This window comes from Ambystoma mexicanum, chromosome 9, assembly GCF_040938575.1.
Source record: "Ambystoma mexicanum isolate Mex_15411 chromosome 9, UKY_AmexF1_1, whole genome shotgun sequence".
In the NCBI taxonomy this organism is placed as follows: Eukaryota; Metazoa; Chordata; class Amphibia; order Caudata; family Ambystomatidae; genus Ambystoma; species Ambystoma mexicanum.
This window is the reverse complement of record NC_090931.1, coordinates 1482109877-1482123298: the sequence shown is the minus strand read 5'-3', so window position 1 is coordinate 1482123298 and position 13422 is coordinate 1482109877. Positions and strand designations below refer to the sequence as shown.

At 44.7% G+C, this 13422-nt stretch overlaps 1 protein-coding gene across 3 annotated transcripts in view; it reads left to right on the top strand.

The window, feature by feature from the left end:
• The window catches only part of OBSL1 (obscurin like cytoskeletal adaptor 1), a 1294044-nt gene that overhangs the window by 794267 nt on the left and 486355 nt on the right, over positions 1–13422 (top strand). For 2 of the 3 annotated variants that reach the window (XM_069616946.1, XM_069616947.1), the window contains exons 15-16: positions 6804–7079; positions 11972–12247. The exons of the other annotated variant lie outside the window; for it this stretch is intronic. In XM_069616946.1, the coding sequence (XP_069473047.1) occupies positions 6804–7079; positions 11972–12247 (552 nt within the window). The remainder of the gene's footprint in view (positions 1–6803; positions 7080–11971; positions 12248–13422) is intronic. 3 annotated transcript variants of the gene reach the window in all.

The window sequence follows — 13422 nt, the reverse complement described above, 5'->3', positions numbered from 1 at the left end:
CCAAAAAGACATTGGGCCTCATTACGAATGTGGCGGTAAGGCAACAACGGCGTCGGTAGTGCAACCGGCACCGTTATTAGCATACCGCCACATTACCTGTTCTGCTTGCGGGTGACGCCCTGCACGCCTGGTCAGACCAGGCGTGCAGAGCGGCACCCGCGAGCAGAACTCGTGATTGCACCGACACTCTTATGAACGGTGCCGATGCAACCATGCTCCCAACGTCCACTCTGCCCCTTTAGGGCAGAATGGGGATCGGGAGCCGCCCAGCCATACCGGCACCCGCGAATGGGCAATTACCGGCCCATTCAACTCGCTTCCATCCTCACTGCTAAGTCATCAGGTGGTCTAACAGGGAATAGGATTGTGCCTTACAAACACTCAGTCTGACTCAGTCTCATTTATGTCAAGCTCTTGCACTCCTCTCCCTCTCACTTCCTGGTGTTCTCTTCCCCTACTCTTCTCCCTCTCACTCCACCCTCCATTTCCTTTTCTAATCCATGTGTCTTCCGCTGCTATCCTTCTGATGCCTCTCACTCTCTCTAAGGCTCACCGCCACCCTTTGATGTGACTAGTACAGTCCTGCTACTCCTACTCCCACCTGTGCTCCACAACTCTGTGCTCCATACTACTCCCACTGCCACACTACAACACTCTCTACACCCACCACAACTCCATCCTCCACACTACAACTTTCTCCTTCACACTACACCTCCCTGCCCCACACTATAACCATAACCCATCCACCTTTTTTGCTCAAATACCCTCCTTCCACTCACACAAATACTTCACATATACTTCCTACACTTCATCTCCTTGCCATACTCATTGCCCTCTTACACAAATTCATAACACAGCACCACTTACACTCACTAGCAGATACCTCACCTGCTCCAGAAATAACCTCCACGCTCTGCTTCTATTTCCTCCGTCTGTTGGGCGTTTGGTCTGCCACGTCCTTCTCCTCTGACCTCAACTGAGCAACCCACACCTTCCTGCTTCCTACTGCCCTCCTTATGCTACTCCTCCTCCTGTCATTGGATCACTTGCCTAACCAATCTATCCCTGTCTTCCCCACGCTGGAGGTGTTAGCAAAGATGTTAAATAATGATGGCCCACTGCAGGAACAGGGATGTGGCCCGGGTAGTAGAATAACCAAGTTCATGTTTGGGGTCCTTGCTCTGTGCTCCCCTACAGTAAATGTACTCTATGTGGGGGTTTGTGACACGTTGTTTAGTATCTGGTGGTCTAGGGAGCTGCCCACCAGCTGATGGTATTAGCCACCGGCAGTGGGGAGTATTGCATGGCTTCTCACACAGCCGTGTAGTTGTTGTAATGCCAAGTGCCTCTCTCGTCTGGGTCTTTGTCTCTGGCACTGGAAAACACAGGCAGCGAAGCATGCAGGAGGGTTGCTTTCACTCGGTTGGGTCCAAATCTCTGATGTGATGTGGACAGCATGTGGTGATGGAGAGCTGCTCTCGCCTTGCTGCTGCTTGCCTTGGCTCAGATCATGTACGTTGACTCCAGAAAAATTTGGAAAAGGCTGGCAAGCATCTTGTTTATGGGGCATGGTGTGAGACAAAGGGGTACTGCGCATAATCAGGATGGCACAATAGGGGCAGGAATCAGGGCCATCTTTCCATCATTCCCACTTGGCAAGGGTAGAATATTGGTCTTATCACAAAGACAAAACGTAAAAATTATGTTTTTGTCTAGGTCTGCTCTCCCCGTTAGAGGCAGATTTTCGGGTTCCACGGCAGGCTGTGGATCAATTTCCTAGCATCCTTCTGTCTGGGCAGTGATCTCAAGAGACTACAGGCTAGCCCTTCCCTCTGTCCCTCCTTTGTCCCACCTCTCTGCTAGATAGGCTCTACGTCTCCAGCTGGAGGTTCGGAACCTTTTGTCAATGCAGGCCCTGAAGCCTGTTCCAAGTAAGAGAAGGCTAATGGACTGTATTCCATGCTATTGAGTGTTCTCCATCATAATAAGCCAGTTCTTGGAATAGTGCTGGGCCTGTTTACTCTAAATTGTTTCCTTCGCCTAGAAAAATTCATGAAAATTGTGCCTGCTCATATTTGTTCCTCCATGACACATGGGGACCAGTGTGCAGTGGACCTGAAGGATGCTTATCTTCATGTTAGTAATTGGCCTCTCCACAAGAATGTCTTTGGCTATCAGGGGCTCATTACCAACACAGGGTCTCTCCCTTTGTCCAAAAGGCAGCCCAAATGGTCTCTACCAAACTCAAGGCAGCTGTACTTGAGAAGCTTTCACATTTTCAAGTATTTGCAGGATTGGCTCTCCAGGACTCCGTAGAGCTAGATTCCACATTGTTTCAGTTTACAGATCTTCTCTTCAAGCTGGGCTCAAATAAGTCTCAAATAAGTCTCAGGTGTCACCCAACCAATCCATCCAGTTCCTAGGCTTTTTTGGATTTAGGCAGAGCCTTAGAATTTCCCTACATAGTGACAGACATCAGGGTGATAGTTCTGTTCTTCCTGTCCAGAAATCAGGCATCAGTATGGAAGTTTCAGAGGCTTCCGAGCCTCATGGCTTCCTGTATTTTGGTGGTAACCTTCATGAGATTTGAGATAGAGGATGGGAAGGATTCTGCTATTTTGGCAAACTCAGTCAATCCAGATATCGATATCAGAATCACTTCGGTAGGACCTTCTCTGGTGTTCCAAGGAGAAGCCAACGAACAATGAGGGACTCCAAGCCAAAAGATACCCCCGGTCGTGCTTGGAAAAAACATGTACATATATAGAAAAACTAGGAGACCGAGGTATTAAATCTTGTTTAGGTGACCAGACAAAGCTAGACCATAAATGAGGCACTAACCAAACAATACCACTAGGGAAGTACAAACCACAACACAAAACAGGAGATGAACATGGTGAGGGGCATGCCCTTCTAAGATCCTCCCAATGAGGTCATAATTATGACAGATTAATTGCTTCATGACTGGTGAGCCACCATTCAGGACATCTTTATTCCCAATGTGTGTTCCCAATCTGACAAGTTGTATCACAGTAATGCCCTTGAACTCAGTCATATCTTTTAGCACTAAATGCCTTTCATCCTTCCATATTGGGCAGAATTGTGTTGATCCAGATATACAGCACTACTTGCATGTTCTGAATTAATAGGCAGAGGGGCACAAGGTCATTTCCTCTGTGCAGGGTGGCTGTGGCGATTTGGGAGTGGGCCCTTCACCATTGCATCTTCCTAAGAGTAATTCATCTGCCTTGTCTAGACAATTTGTAGGCAGACTGGCTAAGCAGACTTGTCCGGGACAACCACAGATTGAAGCTTCATCTGTCCGTTATGTTTCAGATTTTACAATGGGGGGGCCACATCAGCGGGACATTTTTGGCTCAGTGTCCAATGGCAAGTGCAGTTCCTTCACCTCCTGCGTTGGTCAGAGTCAGGGTCCCTTCCGGGACACACTCAACTTGTTATTGTCCAGCAAGTCACTCTGTGTTCCCTCCAACCCCACTGATTCCCAATGTCATAGCCAAGTGGTTATTATCTCAGAATGCCGTATTGATCCTCATTACGCCTCAATTGCTGGCCAGGAAATGGTTCTTAGACATGATGACCTTCTCATTAGAAGGACCAACATTTCTTCCAGTCATTTCTCAGATTCTGACTCAGCAGGGAGGGGAGGGTTCCCCTCAAACCCACTGAACTGTGCAACCTGCTTTTGAGGTGTTGACCCTCAGTCACCTAGGCCTTTCAGATGTAAAATGAAAGGTTATTCAGGCAACCAGGAAGCCCTCCACTCGGAGCCAGTACTGAAATTAATGGTTAGGATTGTACCATTGGTCTCTTGATCTGGGTTTTGGATCAGATTGTTTCCATTATTTTGCATCTGGTGGAAACAGATATTTGGGTAGATTCTAGCCACACTGACCTTGTTACCCTTGGGAGTACAGGCACTTTCTCTACTGCTTACCTGGTAGTTAGGTGCTATTTCGAGGAGCTGATCCATCTCCTTCCACTAGTTAGAGCACCTCACCCTGTCTGTGATCTGAATGTAGTACTTTCATCCATTTCACACAGACCCTTCGAGTCGTTGACCTCAGTGGACAGCAAGCGAATCACATAAAAGGTTTCATTTCCAGTGGCAGTAAATGCCACTTCAGTAAAATGTATCAGCGATGTATCAGTGAAATTCAAACCCTCTTGGCTTCTAAACCCTATACTACTTTTCATAGAAACAATGAAGTGCTACGCACTCACCAAATGTTTCTTTCCAAGCTCATGTCTTATTTTACTTCAACCAGTAGATTTCATTACCTGTCTTTTTTCTGGATACTCGATCCGACACAGAACAAGAGCTTTACTCTCTTGATGCTCGCAGTGCCCTGAAATCTTACCTTAGAAAGAACAACGGGCCTCGTTACGAGGTCGGCAGTAAACCGCCCGTGCCACCGGCGGATTGCCGCCGACCCAGAGACTTGGTTTCCAGCACCTGACTTCCCGGTGCTACTGGGACATTACAAGTGCCAGAGGCACGGGAAATCAGGCATCAGATTTGGTAAGTCCCCATTACCGTGGAGCACTATCGGACACCACGGTAATGGGGACTCGGAAGCACAAGCACTGTTGCTAACGGTGCCAGTGCTTCTGTGACAACTCTGCCTACCGGGGCCATTGCGTCCAGTAGGGTCAGACCTGCCAGGTGCGACAGCCCCTGCAAGCAGACTTGTAGTGTGGCGGCCCGGAAATAGGGGTGCCGGTAAGCTTACTGGCACCCTCATTTCCAGGCCACCACACTTGTAATGAGGCCCAGCATCTTTTTGTGAGATCTTTCTCTGTTGGTTCCCAGCCAGCTAGGAAGTCAAAGGTTTTCATTGCTGAGTCGATCGTTTGCTATATCTCTGAATCATACTCACTACAGGGCATGCCTTCCACAAGGGGCATTCATGCTCATGCAGTTAAGGCTAAAGTCGCAGTGGTTTCATTTCAGAGACGAGTTCCCTGAGACATTATTGCTGAAGCAGCCAATTGATCATCTCCGTCTGCTTCCTTTGAGCATTACTACTTGGACAACGCTGCCATGTCAGATGATACCTGACTACTGTACTCTTAGGCCACAGGTCCCGTTCCTCCATCCCCCTAGGAAGATGTACTTAGCTATCTCATTTAACATGGGGGAAAAGAGGGACTAGTGGGCATTAACATTGGGTGAAGTGAGTATTCTCCAGGAACATGCTCTTTGTATATATGGGCGCTCCACCTGCACATTTTAAACTTGGAGGAATTTTTGCTGTGCAAAGTGCTGGTGCCATCCCATTGAGACGGACCCCCATAAAAATTGAGGAAAAGGGACTCTAACTTACTTTCACTTGCAGCAGTAGTCATTTAAAACTTTATTCAAGACAAGAAGCTTATAAAGCACAAATAAATACAAAACATTGCCGTAGATACATATCATTTCTTAATAAGTACATATTCAGCACAACAGCACAGTTCAAGTTAATACCATTGGAAATAAAAACAAGAAGCCAAACAATCATCCAAGTTAAAATAGTCTGAGAATACAAAGAAATTAAGTTCATTATGTTAATTGCCTTTTCCTTATTCACCACACAGTCCTTATGGAGATGTTTACTGCCCATTAAATTGCTTTATCTGGTGTAAATTGTATAATACTTCTGTTTATCCAGAGGGATCTCAGTGTTTTGTTTCTCTGTTGGAATACACCAGACAGAAAAACAAACCAGGTGCTTCTCTTTCCAAGACAGTAGAATAAAAAGGGCAAGAATGATAGGGTACATCTTGGAGTCCTCCTTTTTCCCCCTTTAGAATTGATTAGAAGGGAATTAAATCTCAGACGGGTAAAACGAAACTATCAGAATCCATAAAACACCATCCAGCATAGGGCACATAAATCATGGGCCCTCTATTTAAAGGTTTCATAAGCTCAAGGTTTCCCATACGGTTGGCACTATCATTAAGATGCTTTATTGTGCAGTTAGTCTTTGATATTGTTGTGGGATTCATAAAAAAAAGATCTGGTATTTGCTGAAGAAAGGTTTTGCTTAACATAATTCCTCCACCACAACAAAATTAGCTCCTGTAAAATAGTTGGCAGCTGACGTATAAATCCCATAGAGACAGTGGAATTTCTCAAGTCCTGCCTAGCTAGAGGTGGTTAGTGCCCCTTATTAAAACACTCTTCATGTCCTGTGTACAAAGTATGACTTCCTATTAATGTTGATAGCAGCTTGTTATTTACCTGTTCCCCAATAACATTTAAAAGCTTGTCTTGTTCATTTTCAGAAAGTCGTACAGCATGCTCCTTGAGTTTGAGTAGAGCTCAGGTAGACCCGATCCAAATTGTCCCTTCTGAAACTCTTACGTCCAAGTAATCGCTTACAATAAAAGTCATATGGAGATCAGAGTTGGATAGTCAAATGCCTGGCAGATGGATGAGGCAATGGGGAATTTGATGGCTAGGAGTATGTTGCTTTTGGATACAGAGCACCTGGTGCCACATATTTGTGGTTTTGTAGAGGACGTAAAATCTCGCAATATTCTAGGAAAACTGGAATGAGTGCTGTTGGAGGTTTGGTTCTGAAATGGACCTGTCATCAGTTCAATTTCTGGGAAAAGTGTAGTGAGTGCACTGAGATTGTAGGTGTGCCCTGGGATACATCTTGGTGAATGAGTCATTTGGGGCTGACATGGTGTGTTGATAATGGGGGGAGGGGGGCTCCCTGCTACAGGTAGGGGCTTTATGAGTAGAGGCATATGTGTAACTGTAATATTTCTTGATTTTTGGTTCTCTGAAGAGCCGCAGGTGAAGATTGTGGGTAAGGGAGAGTTAGAGACCCACCGCCATTGCCTGCCCTCTGAGGACCTGACGCTGTCTGTCACACTGTCTCTCTCTACCGGGGAGGTGAAATGGTATAAGGATGGGGAGAAGATTGTGGACAATAGTCGGATCCGCCTGGAGGAGAATGGGGCTTTGCGGTCTCTGGTGATTGTTGCCACCAAGGGCAGGGATTCAGGGGAGTACCTCTGTGACACCCGTGATGACAGCTTCATCTTCACGGTCACTGTGCAAGGTAACTGCAGAGCTGCCATCCAGGGCTAAATATTCTGCATTGGCGTGATCTAAGACTCTTGCACGTCTCTTGCACGCTCTGTTGCTGTACTCCCTTCTTTGTTTACTCCCTTACGCTCTTGGCTTGGGGATATTAAATCTCTTACTTGTGGCTGGAAAGCTTGAGCTCTTAATCTCTCTTTGAGGTGTTGCAATGGTCTAACCCAATCTTATTTTAAGTACAACGGCCCCCCAAATGTGTAGGAGAGAAGTTCTCCCAGACTGTGCTCGCACAGAAGAACATGGGGTTGGCACTACCAGGCACTTTCCACACTTTTTCTCTTGTTCTCATTGACCATCTTTCAGTTGGGTGTCTCTCTCTCCTCTCTTTCCACCAATCACTCTCTACCAACATGTGTGATTCTTTTCCTGTGATTGCATGTCAACCCACCTCTTTCTACATCTACCTTCCACTCTCTCGCAGCCATTTCAGAGTCTCTGTGACAGGCCATAGCTCTCTGCCTACCTGCCAATATTTCACATCCTCTCTTTGCCACAATTTATTAGCTGTTCCCCTACATCAGCCTCGCTTGCTGCTTCACACACTGATTATCTTCTCTTGTAGTCTGCATGCTGCTCAGTGATTCTCTCCTTTTTGCTCATTGATATTTCTTTCAATGTTAACTAATGGTCCCTATTCCTGCACTTCAGTAATTGTCGCCCACCTCATCCCTACCTCTGATATTAGCTGATCTCACCTCTCTTAGATTTCTGTAGCGGTGACTCCTCTTCAACAAATAGATTGCCTATGCTTCCTTCTGTTAACTAACTGTTTACTTATCAGTTCATATGGAGCATACCCCCCTGCTGTTCACTGAGTGGTACAAGGAGGTGTTTTAAAGAAAGAGTCACATCAATACAAATGCAAAACACCAGTTTTCAAACACACTTAGTGGGAGTGCTCCACAAACAACACCCAGCCCATTTTTGCACCGTAAGAGGACAGATAGCAATGCTAATTCGCAGTGCTATTTTCTACCATTTTGGTAGCACTTTAAAACATAATGGATATTTCCACACCTTCATACCATGGCCTGCTTCCTGCCATTTCTTTCTCCTAACACTGGCAGGTCTTTCTGGAAGGGTATCACCAGGACATCTTTTTTATTTTAAAAGGTTTTACTGTATGTGTGATCTGCAATGTTTGGCTCACCAGATGTTTTGGACTAAAACCTCCATCAACCCTAGCCAGCATAATCAATGGTGAGGTACAAGATTTTAGTATTTTTGTTGGGACGTTTGGACTCCCTCTGTGATAAATCATATTGCCCAAAATCTTCTCTGGCACTGTTTAATCTTGTTAGAAATAAGACCACATACTTTAATATGGCAAGTGTTACAAGCCAGATAGCTGCCTTTGCTTAACGTTTCCAGTAGCTTTTCCAACCCAGGACCCTGTATTATTCTTGTGGTGCTGGGAACAAGACCTCCCTCCTTGCCTAATTAGTCATCACTACCAAGGCTTTCTGTCATGCCATAATGTCTACCTGGCTCTAGCTGCTCATATGTATTTCTTTAAGTGCTCCAAGAAAACCCACTTTCTCAGTAAAACTGATTCACAAAACAAAGATGTACATGACACTAATTAGTTACCTGAAGGGGTCCGCCATATGGGCAAATAATAGATCAAAGAGAAAGGCCCAATGTCATCTAGGTATTATTTTCAGTGTACCAACAACAATTGGGGAAAATAGTGTTCTGGCTGTCTTTCTTCTCCCAGAACACATCTTTAACATTCTCTGGAGATTGTGATTAAGTCTCTCTGTTGAGCTATTCATTTTAGGGATGTTAACTTGGCACTTAATTTATCTCTCAATCATACTGCAACCCCATATAATTCCCAAGACACTTGTGGCCAAGGTCAACTCCACCACAAACTAGTATGTATGTGAAAATGTATTAGGGGCATCTTATACTCTGTTAATTGTACAAGAATGGAGAGGTCCTGCCTCTAGTTATCCCATAGCAGAGTTCATTAGGATATGGACGGATGCCTTGTCATTGCTACTCTAAGATGTTAAATGACCCCTTTATTGGGCATTTGACTTTGAGAAAGAAATCCCAATTCAAACCCCAAGAACTGCAAGGAGGAGCGTGCTTTGATCTGCGTTCCTGACCTACCATGGAGATGGTATTTGTACGCTTTTGCAGAAATTCCTGCTTTTCTTTGCACCTTGAGTCTTAGTACAAATCCCAAAGTCACATGGCTGATGTCGGTGATACCCAGGTGTCTCTGCGGTGTGGTTTCATTAGTCAGCAATAACAAATGTTTCTTTTGTACTACGACCTAGGTGGAAAATCAAGCTATCCTTCCCAGTTAATGTTGCATCCTGAGGAAACGTCCCCAGATGTATTGAGGAATTTCTAGCTTCCCCTGATGAATTAGTTTGCAGACACCCTAATTCCAGGATCCTGGATTAGTTCAGCCTTGCATTCACATTGTCATTGATATGACTGTCTTCTGACCTATCCACTAATGTCACTCGTTCCACCACTTCCCAAAGGGTGTGCAAATGGCTATCACTTTATCATTCAGGCAGCTTGTCTCCACATGCTTACTATCTTATCTGGGTTGACCACTCTCACCTGAGTACACTGGTGTCATTCAAGGGTTCCTGGGTTACTTAGATAAAGCTTATGAAGAAGCTTCTCAACTTTGATGAACCATAGCAGAATGTGTGTAAGATTATTTGTTTATGCTCAATCTTTCTATTAACAGTGACGCTGCATATACTCCAGACTCAGCTAGGAGAATTCACTCTCGTCTGGCCAAAACATTCCACTTTGTATAAAGTCTGGTGTTCCCTCTTCTCTAGTGTGGAGTGTTGACTCATTGAATAAACCATTTGTGAGTACCATGGGTATTCAAAATATCAACAGGTAAGCGACCTCATTATGCGGGCAAACAGCAATACCTTCTATCTTCAGTGCATTTCAGATCTACCGATTCTTCTTCATATTATGCCACGTGAGAGTTGTCATACTGTAGAAGAGGTGACGTCAGTCTTTCTACATCATATCTCATGTCTGACCACTGAGTGTGAAAGTGGCATACGACTTGCACTTTAAAAATTTCAGAAAGTGATTTTGAATGAAATAATACTTTAACTAATGAATAGCAGTGCCCAGTCATAATTACTGCCATAGATCAAAACATTAAACAGCCATGACTCCATGTCCTCCAAAACTTTCTTGCAAGTTTGATTCCTGGAAAGAAGCCTATCATTCCAAAAGCACTACATTGGCTACACCCTATGTTCTCTCTTTGGTGTTTACAGTTGTAGTGCCAACCCTTATTAGCCTGCACTTGTTTTCCAAATTTAGCCACATCTTGGCTGCTATTATCTCCATATCATTGATTTGTTCCTTGGTATATGTTATTGTCATATATACACCCACTTTCTGCCTGGCAACACTGTGTAAAATAGTTGTCCAAGAGCACAGACATACATTCCAAACCCCTCAATGTGCTGCAAAGGTCACCTTGCCTTGGAAATTGCTTAGAGCTAAAGTCGCTAAATATAGAGATTGTACTCCAATGCAATCCCTAGCATTTGAGGCACACAGCTATTCTAATGGCCACTCTCATAGGATATTTATCTTTTGAACCGTCCCTTCTGCTTCTATGACCATTGAGTTCATATTGACACCTCTAAACTATCCCCTCTCCCACAAAAGATGTGGCTTGATATACGGGCAGACTCACAACACCCTTGTATTCATTCTATCATTCTGATATGATGATAGGCATCCATGTCACTCTTCCTCTCATGTGACCGCTCTTGTCATGTTCTTCATGGAGATGATGAATTTTAGGGTATCATTTCCTTTCGGTCATGCTTCCCGTCTTCATACATGTGTCTAACTCTGCTGTTTCTTGTCACTATCTTCTTATGTGGTGTGCTGTGGGTGGGGCACACTACCTTTGTTCAGCATTTTGCTCCCTTTCTGTATTTCTGTCACTGCCTCATTCTGTGCTACATGTTACACCTATTATCAAGAGTCAATCAAGCCTGTAGTGAAACCCTATACAGTCTATAACCTGTCCTTTCAGCATACACTCGGATTATTCCTCTCTATTCTGCACACTTTCACTCACCCTATATTGTCTTTCTCCCTATCTCCATCTCTATATCTTTCTCTGCATGTCTAATATTGAATGTCTGCACGTCTCTCTAGCTTTAGTTCACTAGGCAGCATCTGCCCTTCTCTGGCAACTTGATTTTGAGTGTCTGCCAGGCTCTGCTGTTTGCTGGCTCCATCGCCTGTGCATGCCTGATTTTGATTCTTTGTTTGATTCTATTGTTTGCTTGCTCTTTCCCATCCCATCTCTGCATGCCTGTCATTGAGCCATTCAGTCCCTCAGATTCTCTGCATGCCTGGAATTGACCTTCTGCAGTTTCTCCCGTTTACTGGGCCCGTTTTTCGAATTCTTTACATGCCGGGTATTTAGGCCAAGCAGTTTTTCCTGTTCACTGAGTCAGTGCTCCACCTTCTCTGCATACCTGGTATTGAGTGGCTCTCTTATTCTCTGCATGCCACCCATAGCCTCTATGCCCATCCCCCCACTTGCATGACTGGTGCTACTACGTTAAACATCTTTTACCTTGTTCTGTATATCAGCCTGTCTCTCATCACATGCATCCCCTTTTATGCATCCTACCTCATGGTGTTGTCATTGTTTGTGCCTCATTGAGTTTCTGTTTCTCCAATTAGCAGATGTGCTAGCCTTCAGTGATGTCCCTCTGCCCTGCTCCAAATCTGCCTACTCTCTTTGTAGGAATAAATAATTTGGGAGCACTGAGGTGTTGCCATCATGGCTGGTACTGACCATACTATGTGTCATTGGTCTAGAGCCCCCATTGGTCATCGTTGGAAACACAGGGACTCCCGAGCACCATTGCCTGGAGGCCTTCGATGACTTAGTTCTGGCATGCAAGTTGTCCCGGCCCAATGCCATTGTGCACTGGTACAAGGATGGGGTGAAGCTGGTATCGGGGAAGAGAGTTCGGATCGAGAAATGGGGTGCCATCAGGCAGATCACAATCGTGAGGGCACTGCCAGCAGACTCAGGAACATACATCTGTGATGCCAAGCAGGATAAGATGGTGACAACGGTGCAGGTGGCAGGTGAGAATATCTGAGATTGTTAAAGAGCTCGGCGGTCCCTCTTGGGGAGGCACCATGCTTTTCTTTCTAGCCCCCACTCTCAGCCTGCTTCCTTTAACTTACAATCTGTAGTTTTCTGCTTGTCCTGCGCATGTCTCTCTCACTGACTCTCTTAAGACTTCTCTCATTCTGCTCTTTCCTTCCCCCCCCTCCAAACTCAGAGCTTTTGGTTCTTATTCCCACTCTGTTATTTTTATGCATCCTATTTCTCTTTTCTTTGTCTCTTATTTTCCACTTTACCACTGTCTCTGACCACCTGTGCTTTTTCTCGCTTGCTATCGCTGCATCTCTGTCATGGCCTGTCTATCCTACTACCCGATTTCCCTCTCTGGGCCTCTTCCCTGTATCAATCTCTCATTCCCTCTATCCTCTTTTCCTTCTTTCTCTATGTCCTCAATGCCACCTATATCATTCCTCTCCTTTTCTCTAACATTCCCTCTTTACTTCATGCTCTTTCTTCTCCTTTTCATTCAGTTTTATTTGTCATATGACATTACGGTTATGTATTTACTCAGCTCTAGAACATGCGTTTTAAAACATTCTTTTAAGATGTTATACTCTCTCCATCTGCATTTTCAGAATGGGATAGACTGTATTGGAGTTTCTGATACTGGTGTTGTTTGTAGCGGAAACGTGTGTATTGTAATAGGTAATATAAAATGTGGCTTGCTGAGAACTCCCTAGTTGCGCACCATATTTTATTTGCCATTCCTTCCAAGCTTTTTCACCTGCACACTTCCTGCTTTCTTTCATTATCTCTTTCCTGCCATTATCCTCTCTCTCTGTGTTTGGCTTCCTTCCATCTCATTTGGTTTCTCAGTCTCTCTCTCTCTCTCTCTCTCTCTCTCTCTCTCTGCTTATTTTCTGTTGTCATGATTGTGTTTCTCATCCTCTTTCCCTGGTCTTTTACTTGATCTGTCCTGGAGGGCAGGCCTTTTGAAATACATACTAAAATTAGAATGTTATCCACAGTTAAAGCTTTCCTATGCGGCACTTAATGAAGCAGCATGTTCTATTATCCTGTATCTTCTATTGCCAGTAATACAATGGAGACAGTTAGAAAATGTTAAATAACATAGTTTCCCTACCGTATAATCGAATGTCCGACTGGTACAATACCAGTAAAGAGAGCAATG